General features: G+C 28.0%; 3 protein-coding genes across 3 annotated transcripts; 1 reads left to right on the forward strand and 2 right to left on the reverse strand.

Annotated features, from left to right (window-relative positions):
• Nucleotides 1-9,576: 9,576 nt before the first annotated feature.
• On the forward strand, nt 9,577-11,022 carry OCT59_012646 (uncharacterized protein; the record flags this gene model as incomplete). The annotated part of the gene is made up of 3 exons (XM_066140251.1): nt 9,577-9,973; nt 10,223-10,317; nt 10,450-11,022. 3 exons carry the CDS (start codon nt 9,577-9,579, stop codon nt 11,020-11,022), a joined length of 1,065 nt encoding a protein of 354 aa, XP_066001142.1.
• Nucleotides 11,023-11,605: 583 nt separating this feature from the next.
• Nucleotides 11,606-13,437, reverse strand: OCT59_012647 (uncharacterized protein; the record flags this gene model as incomplete). The annotated part of the gene is made up of 9 exons (XM_066140252.1): nt 11,606-11,643; nt 11,730-11,812; nt 11,886-11,979; nt 12,056-12,157; nt 12,221-12,649; nt 12,739-12,838; nt 12,950-13,071; nt 13,150-13,206; nt 13,266-13,437. 9 exons carry the CDS (start codon nt 13,435-13,437, stop codon nt 11,606-11,608), a joined length of 1,197 nt encoding a protein of 398 aa, XP_066001143.1.
• Nucleotides 13,438-17,383: 3,946 nt separating this feature from the next.
• Nucleotides 17,384-18,953, reverse strand: OCT59_012648 (uncharacterized protein; the record flags this gene model as incomplete). The annotated part of the gene is made up of 4 exons (XM_066140253.1): nt 17,384-17,671; nt 17,804-18,139; nt 18,539-18,624; nt 18,797-18,953. The coding sequence occupies 4 exons, from the start codon at nt 18,951-18,953 to the stop codon at nt 17,384-17,386; spliced, it is 867 nt and encodes a 288-aa protein (XP_066001144.1).
• Nucleotides 18,954-19,258: the final 305 nt, after the last annotated feature.

Here is a 19,258-nt window from a genome sequence, read left to right on the forward strand (position 1 = left end):
ACGTCATTTAAAATCAAAACATCCTAATGTATATAATAACTTAGAACAAGAAGAAACTAGGACAATACCTTGGACAGCTGAAACACATAAAGAGAAACATAAGCTTTTTGTCAATTGGATTATTACTGACCAACAACCATTTACAATTGTTGAGAATCAGAATTTTAAAAAATTTATAGCATCCATTCAACCAAGATATAAAATACCATCTCGACATACATTAAAAGATATGATAATGAATAAGTTCAAAAATGCACAGATGCAAATAAATAACTACCTAAAGCTCCGAACGGTTCCGGTTTGAACCGGGAACCGATCCGGAACCGGCAAAAAATTCGGTTCGGTTCTCGGTTCGGTTTTGGACTTGGAACCGTCCGGTTCGGTTCGGTTCTATCCGAAATTAAGAAAAAATGCGAAAAAACGAATATACGACTATCCAGTGATCGTACAAGGACGAGCCATAGCTCGTTGGAATCCTCTCATCGAGACGCGTCGAATGGTGGTAAAATCAAGTCTCTAGCATCGATAGATCACGAGATAGAACATGGTGAGTGTTTCTTAAAAAATTTGTATTAGAAAACGATCCATTGATGCTAAAGACATGAATTTACCACCATTCGACGCATCTCAACGAGACGAATCTAATGAGCTATAATTCGTCTTTTTACAATCACTGGATGGTCGTGTATTTGTTTTTTCGCATTTTTTTTAAATTTTCGAACGTCAAAAATTAAAATTCCGATACAAGCGATTAAACGCCATCTATTGATCACACAAAGACGAATTTTAGCTCATTGGATTCGTCTCACTGAGACGAGTCGAATGGTGGTAAAATCAAGTCTCTAGCATCGATAGATCGTGAGATAGCCCATGGTAAGTGTTTCTTAAACAATTCGCATTAGAAAACGATCTATCGATGCTAGTGACATCATTTTACCACCATTCGACTCGTCTCAGTGAGACGAATCCAATGAGCTAAAATTCGTCTTTGTGTGATCAATAGATGGCGTTTAATCGCTTGTATCGGAATTTTAATTTTTGACGTTCGAAAATTTAAAAAAAATGCGAAAAAACAAATACACGACCATCCAGTGATTGTAAAAAGACGAATTATAGCTCATTAGATTCGTCTCGTTGAGATGCGTCGAATGGTGGTAAATTCATGTCTTTAGCATCAATGGATCGTTTTCTAATACAAATTTTTTAAGAAACACTCACCATGTTCTATCTCGTGATCTATCGATGCTAGAGACTTGATTTTACCACCATTCGACGCGTCTCGATGAGAGGATTCCAACGAGCTATGGCTCGTCCTTGTACGATCACTGGATGGTCGTGTATTCATTTTTTCGCATTTTTCTTAATTTCGGATAGAACCGAACCGAACTGGACGGTTCCGGTTCGGTTCCATTTCGGTTTTCGGTTCTACCCGAACCGCAAAAAAACTGAACCAAACCGACCCGTTCGGAGCTTTATAACTACCTTCAACTCTCAACCTCTAAAATTTCGTTAACAATGGACATGTGGTCTACAATTACCTCATTAGGAATTTTAGCAGTAACGATTCATTTTATAAAAGATGATTGGCAATTTGATCACTTTGTATTAGATGTATTGTATGTTCCTTCACCTCATACTGCTTCAGTAATTAAAGATTCAGTTGTTGAAATTATTTCAGAATTAAATATTGCAAATCGATTAATTGGAATTACCAGTGATAATGAAGCAAAGATGTTAGCTGCAACTCGACAAATTAAAGAAACTCTTAATTTATCAGAATTTCGCCATTATCGCTGTGCAGCACATGTGTTGAATCTGGCTGTTGAGGCAGCACTTAATACAAGTATCGTTCCAAATTGTGTTAAAAAGTTACGTGCATTTATTAGTACAGTGAGAAATTCACCAAAGAAGATGAATAAGTTAAAGGAATATTTTCGAATTGAAAAAATTAAATTTAAAGCACCGCTTCCAGATTGTGCTACGAGATGGAACTATACTTTCTATATGATAGATCGAGCATTAGAAATTAAGCCTCTTTTGACTCATTTAGTACCAAATCTTTCATCATTATTATCAAATAATTGGCCAAGTAAGGAAGAGTGGAATGTACTCACTATTCTAGCAGATTTATTAGCTCCTTTTGCATCAGTAACAAAGGTGATATCTGCTTCTAATTATCCAACTATTGGTGAAGTTAAATTACTTTTTGAAGGTATATATTAGAGTTCATTTAAATTATCCTCGAGGTGAAGATTTTATTTTACAAAACCAAATAGATGAAATGAAACGTGTTTTTACAAATTATTTTGATGAAATAAATGAGGCATTACATGTTTCAGCTTTTTTTGATCCTCGCTATAAAAAATTAGCATATGGCAATATGTCTCAAAATGATATTCTTGAACCAATTCGTAGAGTAATGGCCAATTATGAAGAGTCAACTGATGATACTTCTATACCATCTCAACTTATTCAGACTTCACAGCGTCAGCTAATAAATTTATCTCCAACTGAAACACGAAATTTTTTTCGCAATTTGTTAATGCCAGATCAAACTCCACTGCCTATTTCAAATGAATTGGAACTTTATTTTAATTCCAATTCGCCAGGTGATGAAATAGTTCCTTTAGAATGGTGGAAAAACCATACTATGGAATATCCAATATTATCAAGAATGGCGCAAGATTACTTAGCAATAATGCCAGTTCCTTGTGAACAGTTTTTTTCAATTGCAGGAAAACAATTTAGTCAAACACGTAACAGAATTGATGCTAGTACAGCACGAGCATGCTTATGCTTAAAGTCTTGGTTAGAACAAAGGAAAATTGAATAAATATTAAAGACTTTTTATTTTATTCTTTTATGTAATTTTTACAATTTTCTTTTTATTCTTTTTAAAATCATGTGTATTTATTATTAAATTGATTATTAAAATTACAAAATTAACATTTATACAAAAACATGATTGCAAATAAATTATTAAATTTCAAAGTGAATTAAAATATTTTAAAAAAGCTGCTAATGAAAAGAAATGAAAAAATATTATTAATAATAATTAGTGTCCATTTATAAAATGAAACCCATTCTTAAAAAAAGTGAAGTATTAAATTGAAAAATCCTCCTTTACACATAAACATAAATGAGTGAAATAAGTTAATGAAAATATGTCAAATTCGTTACTTTTGTTTTTTTTTTAAGAGTTTTATATATAAAATGCTTGGAAGAAGGCTATCTTTTTTTTTGGATTTTTCAATAGGCGTGTAAGTGGGAAAAATGATTGTCTTGGTAATTTTGGCTGGCATTACGACATTAAGAAATTATAGTAAGAATTTGACAATCATGATGTAGATCAATTTATTTATCGTTTTGTGAGTTAGTTTTTATAAAGATCATCATTAGATTATTAGATTAATAACGTTATTATTATAAAAATCACTTATATATATAAAGACCGATACAAAGACCGGGTCAGTCTCAGGACTGGTCCTACTGCGCCAAGTAAAAATGAAAAACCGCGGTCCGGTCCTACAAGTCCTGGGACTGACCGGTTCAGGACCAAGTAGGACCGGTAGGACCGATGACCATCTTTACATTACACGAATTTCCAAAAAAGGAATTTTATTTTCCAGTAAAATCGGAGAAATGTATCACACAAATATTACACAAAATTCCATAAAAGGAAATTTATGTGTCGATCATTATTCTGGCCAGAATTATAGTATTAATGTTGGCCAATAATTTTGGCCAAATTTCGGCCTTTCGGTAAAAGTTTCGGCATTGTATAATTTCGGCAAATTTACTTTTAATTGCCTAAACTTTCGGTTTTAAAAAAGTTTCGGTCTTGGCCTAAACTACTTGATTTCGGCAAGCAACCTTACTTCTGATAGTTTAGTTCATTTTTTTATTTTACTTTTTCATTTTTGATATGTTTATAAAATTTGTATTCGCTAACTATTACTGTTAAATAAAAATAAAAATAAAAATAAAAATTAGATGTATAAAGTTATATTAAAATTTTGGGTTTAGATCTGAGTTGTATATGTATTCTTCAGGGTCCTATTGCATCTTACTGGGTGGATATAGCTTATGATAATTTGTTTGTATAGTATATAAACTACATATCAATAAAGCATATATAAATCATTAAAAAAAAAATAATAATAATAATAATTATAAATAATTTATCATTGTATCAATAAAATTATTGTATCAATATCAATGAAATGATTGTAGTATGAATGAAAATAGTTGTTACTCAAAAATGTCAAAAGATGAGATGAAAGATAGAAAAGAAAGATAAATAAGAATATATTTGTAAATTGTTATAAATAGGAGTGGAATTCAATAGGAATTCACCAGTTTTTAGACTCAAAGTCTTTAGACTCAATAAAATATTAATTATTAAAAGTTATTTTGAATATACTTATTATTTGCTTGAAATTTAATTAATGTTTAAGTTAAAAAAAATGAAATAATAGGAAAGTTTTCCAAATTTGAAAATGATGTAAAAGATAATAAAATATGGGAGAACTATCGAAGTTTGAAAGTTAAAATAAAGTATTAATAAAATCTAAATCAAGTGTGATAAAGTATAATTTGAATAATGAAATATGTATCTATTGGTATATAGTAGATATTAGTGATAATGTGATGCATGAAGAATGATTTTTTTTTAATTATATATTAGCAAAACGTTATACTAATGTTTTAACTTTTTTTAGATAAATGGAATCTTATATATGTAAAATTTTGGCATGAAATCAGAAATCTTTTAAATGGCAGGAAAGTTCTTTGAACATATGGAAATCTGATAGGCTATTTTTATGTTTTTTCTATAATTCATTTATTTTAATGAATAGTATTAACAGTTCATATTATTTTCCTTTTCTAGATAGCTTTTTTGCAAAAATTACCTTTTTAACCCTTTACAACTATTTGTCATATTATTGCACAATATAAATAAATATTATACAGTATAGCTATAAATTAAATGTGATGTTTTATGTAGTAATACAACTATTACACAGGTCAGAACGTAATTTTTGCAGTCTTTAGAGTTCAGATATTAAGTATTTTGATAAAACAGCTACTAATAAACATTTTGTTTTTTTTGTATTCTTGGATGCATAAGAATTTGGGAAATGAGCATTTTTTTCTTCAAATTAATTCTATTAACAAAACAATTGCTAATGTCTCATCTTTTAGATGACTTTTTGGCTCTTTGGATGTTAGTATTGTTTATAATTTAAATATTTGTTTTTTAACAAACTATTACTGACAGCTCATTTTTATATTTTTTTTATATAGTTTATTATTTGATATCTTTGAACATTAATTTTGGTAAGAGATGAATATTTTTAAATTATTTGATGAAATGATTACATTTCTTTTACTTTTTAGACGCTCCTCTTCTTTAAATAGACAGTAGTTTTTTCTTTTTAGACACAGATTTTAGTAGGAAATGATTTCCTTTTTATCTTTATTTGCCATTTTTAATAAATAGTTGTTAACAGTTCATTTGTTTAATTGTTTTTTTTTTTAGGTATGTAGAGCTTTATAGAATTTTAGTAAAAAACTTGGTCTTTTTCTTTTATTTTTTTAACGAATTATTAGATTCAAGATGATGATCTTTATTTAATCCTTGAATTCCTTAAAATAGAAATCTGCTTATGCAAGTATTTATTAAGTACATGGCCTTTTAACAATTTGTTTTCCTTTTTTTTAGATAAGTTTTTGATTCTCTTCGTTTACATAAAATTTTTTTAACCTTTTTTTAATTTAATGAACTGTTTCTAATGGTTATTTTCTTTCTTTATTTAGATGTGGTGGGACATTCAGATTTCATATCTACATACATGTAATATTGATTGATCATTCTTAGAACAAAGAATTTTGGTAAGTATATATAATACATAATATTTTTTCTTTATTCCTCCTTTTAACTAATTATGATTCCAAATATTTTTTTCTTTATAAGCGATTTTCAGGTCTCTCAAATGAGTAAGTGTATGAAAATCCAAAGAAATAAGGTTCTTTAAATTTATTTTTTAATAGAACAAAACTTTGGATCTCTTAGACGCATAGAAAGCTCTTTGATTTTTTTTTCTTTTTAGACATGTCAGTTTATTATGTATTTTTATTATATATTTACCATAAGTTTACTATATATTTATTATAAAGTTAATATAAATTTATTATGAATTTACTACATTTTTAATGCAAACTATATATGCCACCCAAATTATTTTGGACTGCCATAATTATAAGTAAAATCCCAAATTTAATTATGGCATCCCAAATTATTTTGGCACTTTACATAGTAAATTATATATAAACTGAATGAATTATAGCATTCCAAATTATAATTATGATATCCCAAAATAATTTGGGCAGCATGTATAATGCAAACCATATATATTATTACTTTAAATCATTTATACAGTTTCTTGTTAACATTTATATATAATTTTTTTGTATTAACAACACAATTTCTATATTATGACTATAATTTACTATATATTTTTATATTAAATATATATAACTGCGTTAAAATTAATATAGAGTAGCTGTATGTTTACTATGTTAAATGGTGGTAACATGGCTACTATATAGTCATGATTTTATAGGTTTCAGTAAAGTAAATTAATAAATTTGCAAACAATAATCATAAATTTACCTGAAGCATTTTGATAAATACAGTCAACCTTTGTTATAACTTATAACGAACCCTAGATTCCAGAATCCAGATCTCAACTTTGCTATAGGGCTATAATGAAGATTTTAAGAGATTTGATTGGTTAATTCATTATAGTAAGGGGGAAATTTATTATAGTTATCTAAAAAATTCACTATATTAAGGATTCGCTATATTAAGGTTTAACTGTATTTTATTATTTTACCATCTTTTAATTCTTAAATTTCCAGTTTTTATGCCATCATTTTGAGCTAAAGCAACTAAGTAAATTTGATAAATTATTATATTGCAGTAAATTTATCACATAAAATAAAATATTGTAATAAATTTATCTAATATAAAATGTATTTTTTTTGTTTGCTATTTATATTGAAAATTGATGTAATACTGCTTATGATATTTTTTAAATATACACTTTTATTAGAAAAATCACATATAACCTTAAAATTTTATCTAAAATTATATACTTTTTTTACTGTAACTTAATTTGGTAGTACTTTAATTTGACTTGTAACTTTTTCTTAAAATACCCATTTTTTCATATGACTTTTCCATTAAAAACACAAAATTATATACTTTTTTTGCATATAACCTTTATTATAATTATCCAGGGTCCTACTTACATATATGGGAAAACTGATTAGATTTTCAGCAAAATGACAAAAGAAATACTGGACTATTTGGATTAAATTAGTCATAATACCTCACGTGGTATGAATTCACTTTAATGGATGAATATAAAGAAAAGAAAAACTGAGAGAAATTCCAGTTAATAATGAGATTATCTGACTTTGTTATTATATAAGATTCTGGAATCACAACCTAGTGCATGATTTTATTTTAATATAGTAGTAAAATCATTGAGGTCATTAAACAAAGTGTTAGAGAATAGTAAGGCGAAGAGAAATAAGAATCCATTGCAAATTCCAAGAAGAATAACAAGAAGATGAAGAGTTCAACCAAAATATTCAGTAAAATAGTGGAACTGTTAAGTATTTTTGTTTAATACTTTTCTTAGTTCCTCTAGAATAAATTTCTTAATTAGTTAAAATTCACATTAATGTATGTTTTTACATTGCTTTTCAGAATGGTATTACTTAGTTCCCTACTAGTTGGTAGAGTTAAATGATAGAAGGGTGTGGTAGTTTTCTATTGTACTCTTCTACATATTTAAAAAAAAAAATTCTATGAATAAATTAAAAATATAGAAAATATTAAAAAATTTGCTTGGAACAGAAATAATAAAATAAGGAGACCCCTAAATTATATACTACTTCTTTGAGGATATGTAAATGAAAATGACTATGACATTCTAAAGCATTTTTATCTTTAGCCATTTCCAATTCCCAATGCCTGAAGCTTATAGAAAGCATTCTACTGGCACAACATTTCTTGCATTCAACACCACCACCACCACCACTACCACCGCTACTGCTACTACTACCAAAAATAAGCAAGAAGAAGAAAGTCAGTGCAACAAGAGCATGTACCAAATGACAAAATCGGGAGCTGTAAATTGAACGCTTAGAAGAAACTCTCAATTGTACACTGCCAGTCAAAGTGTACCCAAAACAATTGTTGAAATGTTGAATGGGATTGGCAAGGTTTGTTTATAATTCTGTAGCAAAAGGTGTTATTTCACAAATGAAGATGGTGTTAAAAAAAAGAGAGAGAAAGATATATAAATCCTATGACTTATCAACATAAACTTCCTTTATTTAATGACATCCGAGCTGGAATAAATGTAACTTTTTATTACAACATTACAACGGCAAATCACAATATACAACAGATCAGCTGATTGCTAACAACTTTGTATCATGAGAATAGAAGTCATTCAGTCCAAATCTGTGCATTTTGTTAAATTTAGATCTGACAGTAATTTACCACAATAGTATAAGTCTTTCTTGTTAGGTGAACAAATAATAATTTTATTAAATAATATATTGTTACCAATAAAAGAATACCTAATTGCATCATATTGACTCATCGAGATAAAAATAGAAATATAATTTTATACAAGAATTATTGAACTCTGTGTATATAATTATTTTGTTTTTTTTGCGCCTAAATGAGAAACTTTATAATAAAAACGAAACTAATTTGCTCATAAACTTAAATAATAATAATAATATACCTCTATCAGAATAAAAAGAATTTTTGAGTTTGTGACGATACTTCGGATTTATCTGTTTGAAATTCGGAGCGTAATGAAGCTTAAATTCATGTATATTAACGATTATTTGGGGGAAATGGATCACTTAAAACATTAAATTCATCAAATTCTTAATATGGAGCATAATACTGAGTTTTAATAACAATAAGTATTTCCAATTCCAATGAATTAATTAAAATAAGATAAAATGAATTTATTCATTTTGTCATTCACGAGTTACCAAAAGACCAGCTGATCCCGATGATCCTTATTAATAAATACAATCATAAACCGATTTTTGAGAGTTAATATTATCTACTAAGATTAGAAAGATTAGGAAAATCAACATACTGTACATATATATACAAGGAAATTTCGTTAAATTAATCAAATATTTTTCACAACTAAAATGGCACTCTTAAATCTCATTTTTTCAATTGGATTATATGACACGTTTTTAATTTTTTTAACATTAATTATAGTATATACATGTCATTTTTATTATAAATATTTTATGCGTGAAAATCCATTACCTGGACCACTTCCGTTACCCTTTGTTGGAAATATTATGGATCGTGGTTTCGATGAATTTGTTGAATATACTGAACGAATGCAAAAAAAATATGGTGATATATTTGAAATATATTTTGGTTCACAAAAATTTATCATGTTGAGTAAATATGAATATATGCAAAATATGTTTGATTATTCATTAAATTCAAAATATATGAGACGTATTCCATATTTTTTAGGATTAGATGAATTAGACGTGGCAGGAAAAGGAATAGCATTAAATCATAATGTAAATGTTTGGAAATTTAACCGACATTTTATCTCTAGAGCTTTACTTACACCAAGTTTTTCTAAATATTCAGTAATTTGGACACAAAATTTGGTTGAAGAAATGATGGATTATTGGAAAGATGGAGAAGATGATGATGGAAATTTTATAACTAATATTGTAGAATGGTCTCATAGGTTTACAACAGATTCAATTACTCATTTCACTACAGGAATGAGAGTTCACACTATTGAAGCACATTATAATGAATTATTATTATCTAGAAATAAAAAACCAAGAAAATCTGTTAATGATTTAAAGGATGCTACAAAGTTTTTTAAAAGTATTAAAACTTTAATTATTGGAGTTTATTTCTTTATTATAGTTCCGCCTTTCATTAGAAAATATTTTCCTTTTTTAAGTAATGAAAATAAAAAACATTTACAAAATCGGGATTGGTTGTTTAGTAAAATTGATGAACTCATTAAAAGTAGAAGAAGAGAAATTGAATATACACCTTTAAATCAACCATTAAGATTTGATATGTTAACCTCGATGTTAACCGCTTATACTGATCGAGATATTTGTGAAGTGAAATATTATGATGAAGAATATACAAGCAGACCATTAACTGATGAAGAAGTTCGCGGGAATTTATGGGAGACATTTGTTGCAGGAATTGATACGGTAAATATATATTTGTATTTTATCGCTATGGCTCAGGAATTATATTGAATGTCACGGGCCAAAATTTTTGTCGCGCCGGACAATCACGTGACATTAGCGATGAGTGTAACTAACGCTTTATTTGCATTTTAGACTGCCAATTTATTTACTTTTGTTGTTTACTTTTTGGACAAATATCCAAATGTTTTAAGAAAACTTCGAGATGAATTGGATTTATTCTTTAAAAAATTAGGTGATCATCGCTTAGATTTAGATTGTTTATCACAACTTGTTTATACTGAAGCAATAATTAAAGAGATCTTTAGAATATATACACCAGCACCTTACACTGCACGAAATAGTACCGCAGAGGATGTTGTGGCAGGTCTCGTATGGCCCGAAGGAACACAATATATTATAAATATTCATGGCGTAAATAATAATGAAGTATATTGGGATGAACCTGAAAAATTCAATCCTGAAAGATGGTTTAATAACCAAAAAAGTGAAAAGTTAATGCCTCATGTAGTATTTGGTGGGGGTCGTAGAGTTTGTCCTGGTAGGAAATTGTCTTATATTGAACTTAAATGTATGATAGCTTTAATATATCATAAATTGGATATTGAATTAGTAGTTAAAGATACTCCTTTGAAAACTAAATTTGTGCTTATTAGAGCGTTCCCTGAATTGAATGTTCGAATTAAACCTAGACAAAATAATATTTAAAAAACTAATTTTCCTTTTTTTTCTTATATCTTATCATTAATATAATATCAATTTTATTATTATTATCATATTATTTATAAAATTAAATTTCTTACCCCCTATATCATTAAAAAATTTTTTAAATAAAGGATTTAGTTAGTTTAAATTATATATAAAATCATATAAATATGTAATAACACACCCTATATTATTAAATGATTTTTTTAAATGAAGAATTCAGTTCGAAATATTATCTCATATTACTATGTACTTGGAAAACGGAAACCGTTTAAGTCCGTTGCATAACTCGCGATCTACGTCATTTATTTATTTAGCATATTTCAGGGAAGTGTTACATAAATCGTGATACATACATATTCAAAAAAAGAAATAAAATTGCCGATTGTGACAGGGACAAAAACGGGGTTAAACCAAATTTTGCTAGTTCAGTACAGTAACTAGTCCGCTTAGCATAATAATAAAATTATTGGATAGCAACGGGAGTTTATTATAAAATTTCCGTTGTGTTTAATACTATAATATAATTATCAAGAAATTCGTACAACAACGAAAATCATAACCTAAAATGGTTAAACTAACACTATTAAACATCAACGTCAGTGTCAAGATTCATGGTTGGGGCTATTATTATAAATTAATAAAATAAAATAAATAAACCATTTCAAGTAATAGAAAGTAAGAAATATCAGCTTTAAATAAATACAAACATACCACAGCTTCAAAAGTTTTATAGGTTAATTTCAAATCAGGAGCAATATTAATTATTGCACCTTTGTTTCCGCATACACCACTAGCGCACAATCATTGTGTAAGAAATTACCTATAATATTTTAAATATTAACAAAGTTTATAATAATACTTACCAGTAATCTGGAGCAGAAAAAATAGTAATGCACTTTCCATTATGTTCAATTTCATAACCTTCTTTTTTAACTTCATGACTTCTTATTAAAAGATCTAATAAAATACAATAAATAAATTTAGTCGTAATATTATTATATAATTGATATATTTTAATTGTATATAATCATACCAAGATTGTTACGTTTCAAAAAGTTTTCAGTAATGTCAGGTCCAAATCCTATTCCAATTCCTCCTCTCTTACCAATATCACATCCAGGTTTTTCTTTTGGATCTTAAAAAAATAACAAATTCAGAATTATCAAAAATAAATATATCTTATTAACGTAATTCATACCGGACCACAATAAGTATTCCATTAAACTATCAGCTTGTACATAACTCTTAAATCGGTAAATATTTTTTATATCATCTAATGTGATATCACTATTAGATAATCCACCATGAACTACCAAAATTTTTTTGTTAATAAGATTAGCTAAAGGCAAAGTTTCAAATGTTTCAGCAAAATACTCAAACATTGTTTTTGAATATTTGGTATTAACTTCATTTTCAAAACCGTAATTTTTTGCTAATGTTATATGTTCGTGGTTTCCTCTAGTTAGGTAAAATGACTTTGGATAAAGCCATTTATAAGCAAACAAAGCCAATATAACTTCGAAACCAAATGAACCACGATTAATAAAATCACCATTAAACAGGTACATATTCGTTTCTGATGGTACACCATTAATTTTGAAAATATTAATAAAATCATAAAATTGACCTATATTAATAATAAATTTTTTAGTTATTAATTTACTAAAATTATTAAGTATATATATATATATACATATTTTTATTAAATTAACTTACCATGAATATCACCACAAACAGTTAATTTGGAATTTTGAGGTATGGTTATATCAACAAGCGTTGGTGTTTCTAACATCATTTTTCTGACCGTCAAAATGATCTGGTTATAAAGTATAAAGTACATGTACGTTTAAAAAAATAAAGTACCAGATTTACATAATAACGTACATAAAATGCAAGTGCATGGAAGAAACAATTACTTATTACTTACTTGATAAGCATACTTCTCATGAATTTTCTTTTTTTTTTTGAAATGTTCTATCATATCTTCAACAAATTCTTTTGTGATTATCATATCGTCAAATTTTGGTCCATAATATTGAGCTTCCACTTCTATTGAAAGTATTACAAAAGGTATGAATAAATGTAAAAAATGGCGCAATTTTTTCAAATACTTGATTTAGTACTTACCAATTTCATTTATACTTTTGAATTTTGTATTCCAGTCTATTTGGCTCGTAACATTCACTACTTGGAGAAAAATGTAAAAAATATTTTCAAAAAAGTTAGAAACAAAGGATTCTTACTTGAACTATTATAAGCTCCGGTTGAACCAAAAGAACGGGTAGAGTTAAAACTTGGACGATTGAAGAAAACACTACTAATAGCTAATTTTGTAGTAGGAGATTTAAACAAAGGTTTAACAAAAATAGATTTAAAAGATTGCATCATAGAAGGATTCAAATATCTGGTAGCCATTAGGATAGAAATCTTCAAAAAAAAAAGCGATTGTTGGGAAGTGGTTTAATATTGATTAAAAATTTAGTCACAATCAAAGCCACAATCAACATTTTTGGCCAATCATTTATTAACCTTCCACCGACGTAATATAATTGTTTCAACATCAAATTTAAAAAAATCCTTATACAGTAAATCACACGAACCAATAATTCTCGTAACGATTTTTTTTATTTTCCAGAGCGAAACGTAAGACTGTTTGTTGTATGGTTATAGATAAATCTAATCCCTGTAATCTACCCCTGCTTCTTCATTTTTTCGGTTAATCGGTTATATAATGAACTAAAAAAAAATCCATGAAAATCTTCCCTTTTTTGGATAATTTATGATAATGCCAGACAGAATTTTATTTCCTATTATAGTAACTGACTGACATTATCATAATTTCGCCCTGAAAAAATGCGTACAGCTCATAGTAAAAATTTTTTCATCACCTGACCCTATATATATAATTTTGGGTCCGTACCACTTTTTCGTCTGGTAAAATATTCGTCTTTTTATTTTATTTTATTTTTCATTATTACGGCTTACGGGCTTAGTTCATTTTTATTTTTACTTTAGAACGTTCATACAATCGTGAATCTGTCTACAGCCTCGCTTTATAACGAATTTTTCCTACCACGTGATATTTAACCAATCAAATATATCAAATAGATCACTCAATTAAATTCTTTAAATTCTTTGCTACAATAGCGGAATTTGAGGAGGGTTCGTTGTAATAAGGCCTGACTGTAACTAATGAACCCACATTACAATACATAAAAAACATATCAGGGAATTTCATCTAAATAGATTTAATAACCCGGCGTAAAGCTGAATTTGCAAAATCCCTGGGCACTGAAGTCAACAAAAAAAAACCAAAGAACCTCAAACCTAGAAAGCGCCACTTATACAAAATTAATTAATATAAAGTTACTCCATTCTAAACTATTACACCTAACGCTAACGACCCTTTCATCTAATTTGGTAATTTCCACCAGAATTACTACTGTAAGTGCCTATTGAACATGACAACCGAAATGATCATTTCATTGGATTGGTTGATATTTTATCATATGAAAAATAATGCAGGTCAACATTACCCTAATGGCTGAGCAATGAAATTAATCATTTGACACACTAACTGCATAAAAAATCTCAGAGATTATTGTCCAAATAATTTGTGGTTATCGCAGTAAGCCATACATGATGAAATTGTGCCCAATTATCGATAATAATGGAACAACGTTTACATTTATAATTCGAGTTCATTCGACACGATGATCTACTTCTGAGCAGACAATCAGATGCGGGTTTAATAATAATATTTGCATGGCATGCATGTGCATTACGCCATTACAATAAATTAATAAAATTTTTTCTATAACGAATCCTAAAATTTATTCCACGTGATTTATCTTAATGAATGTAATTCAAAATTTATGACAAAATAATGCATTTTGTTATGGATCAACAATATTATTAATACAATATTTTCTTCGATGAATCGACATTAATTTACAAATTAGATTAAAATTGTAACCCAATTATACTGAAAAATCGTCAAGCATTGGGTCGTTTCAGATTTTATTATCCTAATTCTTTCGTTATTGGCGATATTCCACATATTCTTCGGATGTAAATCAGCTGTTTCATGCGATAACTTTCAAAGGAATGTTTTTCTGTATAAAACCTTTCTTACATGAAGTTAAAAGACTATTTTATTTCTATGATATTCATTACATTACATTATCTGCACAATAAATAATTTATATATTGAACTACTGATTGCCTTAATAAGAATTTAAATGTAAAATGATGGCATACATCAACGCCGCCAGTATAGAAATATTATATTTCACTTTCTATATACTATTATAGTTTGTTTCTCATGAACGTACCTTAATTGTTTGATCAAAGATCATCAGATGGGATGTAAATCAAGTCGATCCTTTTGGGTATTTTTTGAGTAAATATTAAGACCTATTCAAATTTAAAGGATTAATCTTCATATTCGTCCCGACTCACGAGATAATAGAAACATTACTTACTTTTTTTTTGCTCATTGTCCGCCGTGAATATGTACATTAAATCAAAAAAATCAAAATTATATTAATATATAAAATTGGATTACTACGGACAATATTGGATTATGCAATAAATTCGATCAAATTACTTGACTCAAATCTGAAACTAACAATTTTACAGATAATTATTGATAAATTATTCGACGTTTAATATTTTAATAATTAAAAATAATCAAATTTCAGAATATATAATGTCAAAATTTTTAATAATTTAGAAAAACATTGTTATTTACCTTGAATAATACGGTTGGAAAACGTGTTTGATGTGATAATTACCAATAATTTTTTCTAAAAACGTAACTACCACCTTAGAAATTCCTTTAATAGCGATACTTTTATTGCCGAGTAAAATAAATAGAATTCAACATTGCTAATTGTCTAGCGGACAGAGACCGTCGGCTTTAATAAAAATAAACTGAAACAAGAAACACTCTGTTAGTTACCTGAAAAGAAATAAATATTTTAATAAATTTAATAAGTATACTAATAAGAAGAGAGTTTTCTCAAAAGAAGAAAAGAAAAAAAAAAAGAGTTTCCATAGCCCGATCATATGGAATTTTTTGGAAAGGAAAAAGCCAAGGTTAACTCCCCGTGTTCTGTATTGTTGTTTAGGGGTTGGAAATTGTCACATATGTCACGCCCTCGCTCTTCGCCTATACCAGGAACAGAAATTATTTGGTAAGAAAATGCAATATATACTATATATCACATGATAATGGAACTGAAATTACTATATATTAAAACAATAAAAAAAAGAATTATTATAGATTAAACAAGTTAATAAACAGGTTTTACTTCAATACCAGTAATTTTTAAAATTACGTTAACGTAAAATTTTTCCGTAATATACAGTATATGCATATTAGGATTTTGGTTACTATCCGGGAATTACCGGAATTTTTCTTTTTTTTTTTAATAATATGGAACAAATTTATAGAGATATGTGTCTTATGTGTCAAGAACAGCGACACTTACCGTCATATCCATATATCCGCTTATTTTAAATCACCTCTAACCATTTATTTCTATAATCCCGTACGGCTCATTAAAAGTAATAAAGGACGCTATCGATAGATTTTACAAATCATAGCAATAAATAAATTATTTTCTTTAATTTGAAAAAGTAATCCAAAGGTTTGTTTTGATTGATTTTCTTTTTTTTTTTAAAAAAAATAAATCATATATATATATATTTTTTTTTTTATCATTTTTCCCTCAAATCATAATTTCTTAATTTACATCTTAAAAAAAGTATTTTTTTTTAAAAAAAATTGTCTTATAAAAATTGTCTTATGGCCGAGGTTTAAAAAAAAATCAAAGAAATAAATAATAAAGTAAAAAAAAAAACGATTGTTCTGTCAAAGAACAAACGATAAAGAAGGGATTGATTAATATAATTAAAATCGTTTTTTGGTCGCTGAATATGTGGGAAAGGAGGAAAAGAACATTACACGTGTATTATAAAAAGAAGAAGAAAATACGAAAAGAGAAATATTATTTTTGTTTGTTTATCATATTTACATAAAATTATGGGGGGGATAAAGAATATGCTTGATTTTGATCGATCAAAAAGAAAAAGAAAGAAGATATAAAAATAAGTTCGGGAGAGCAATTTAGCTTAAAAAAAAAATTTTTTTTTTTTTTTGTCATAAAGGGAATTTTGAAAATAAAAAAAAAGCGACCTTCAAATTTGTTCTTAAAATGTGGGAGAAGGGGAAAAAAAAACGAAATATAAACGAAATAAAAAGAGATTTCCTTCACCATCAAAGAATAACGAAAAAAACTAGGAGAATAAATTATCCAATAAACAAAAAAAAAAGTCCTTGTTATACACCGACACTTTATTCTTCATTCGGAGCATCACTTAAAATCCATTTTAAATTTAAACGATGGTGATTTGATGTTATGGCAGTTGATGTTTGAGAGAAATAAGGTTGAATCCATTGTGGCTCAGTGTCTTGAGATGGTGGGAAGGTAGGACCATTTTCGCGTGTATTTTGAGACGGATTGCTTGCGACAAATGTTGGATATAATGGAGAAGTTGTAGTTGGACTTGTAGACGCTATCCAAATTCGTTCATCCGAAGTGGTAATTGGCTCACAGAAGAGATCTGAATCTTTGGGTAATTGCTGTATATCATTTGAAGTAGTCGTAGAATAATCATTTGAAGCACGAATATAAATTGCATTAGATGAAGGTGACGATCTTAACGATGACGTTAATGAATTATTGATGTTGTCATTAAGATCTATTTGACTTACATCGTTCATAATAACGTCACAAGGACCGTCTTTGTTTTCATCATAAATCGTGTGATTATCTATTATGGCTTGATACATTGCTGAATTAACAATCCCACCATAATGTGTGTTTGGATCTCTATTATTAACATTCTTTATAGCATCACTTCTTATTAACCTGGAAGAAGTAAGCCTTTTTTCTAACATTGCTATCCTATCATTCAAAGTTTTGATTTCGTCCCGTGCCGAATTATAAAGCATTTCAAGATCTGAAGCTCTTAACTCCAAACTTCTTATATAGTTTTCTTTACGTTGACGAAATGCTCTTTGGTTGGTTAGGTTCTGAACGTGCTTTTTCTAATTGGATGAAAAAAAAAAGGTAAGTAAATAAGGAAATAGATACTCAAAAAATGAGAATCATTTAGGAAGTATGTATAACGTACTTGACTCGTTATTAAGCACCCCGAAAACGGGTACACAGGCCCGCATTATCGAATTTGACCAGCATTATATGCAAAAAAGGGTGCTCAATAACGGTCAAATACAGTTCACCCTCACTATAGTGAATTTTTATATTGTAGAAAAGTTCAGGTACAGATTTTTTTTTTATATATAATAAAATGACCCTCAGTATAGTGAATTTCTTACTATAACGAATTTTAATTTCCAGCTCATGGGATTCACTATAGTGAGGGTGAACTGTACTTTAAAATTCATATTGTAATCTTGTCGCGTAAAAAAAAACCCAATACTCACACCCGAAGGCATGGTCGCCAATGGTTTCCTACCGCGTCGATTCGGCATTGGTTTTCCGATAGGATGTAAATGTAGAGTTTGTTGTTCTATGTAAGTATACAAAACAAAAATAAAAAGATTTACGTTAAGGGAATTGATTACAAAAAAAAAAAAAAAAAATAGTATTTATGTAATTGTTTTGTTTTAATATCGTGCAATTGTGTAACAGGAATGAAGTTTTTTTACTTTTACGGATAAATTATAAATAAAATAACTTACGACAAGGAATGACATCTAATGATGATGTTTGAGAAAGTTGAGGGTTAGGAATACAGTTATTTATTGGAGATTCATTATATTTGAAAGACGAAAAGGAACCGTTAATAGGTTTTGGTAAAGGTAATCTGAAACGTTGGGGCAACGATCGGTCACTCATTTCGAAAGGGAAGGAGAAAGAAGGAAAAATTCGTTGCACAAGGAAAGTTTTATTCAAGATTCAACATTATATAGAAAACAATCCTCTAAAACGTGTAATATATGATTGGCCACCAACTTAATTCAGTTTTTAATTTGAATGCATAATTTGCATTTAATAGAAGCCAATAGTTCAAACACAGTGTCTTTTGATCTACTCAAACTTAAAAATATATAAGGAAATAAGGCTTTAAAGAAAAAAAATTACATTGTGATGATACAACAATGAAAATTTTTCCGTATAAAGTTTCAAAAAAAAATTTTTTT

Source organism: Rhizophagus irregularis, chromosome 20, assembly GCF_026210795.1.
Source record: "Rhizophagus irregularis chromosome 20, complete sequence".
NCBI lineage: Eukaryota > Fungi > Glomeromycota > Glomeromycetes > Glomerales > Glomeraceae > Rhizophagus > Rhizophagus irregularis.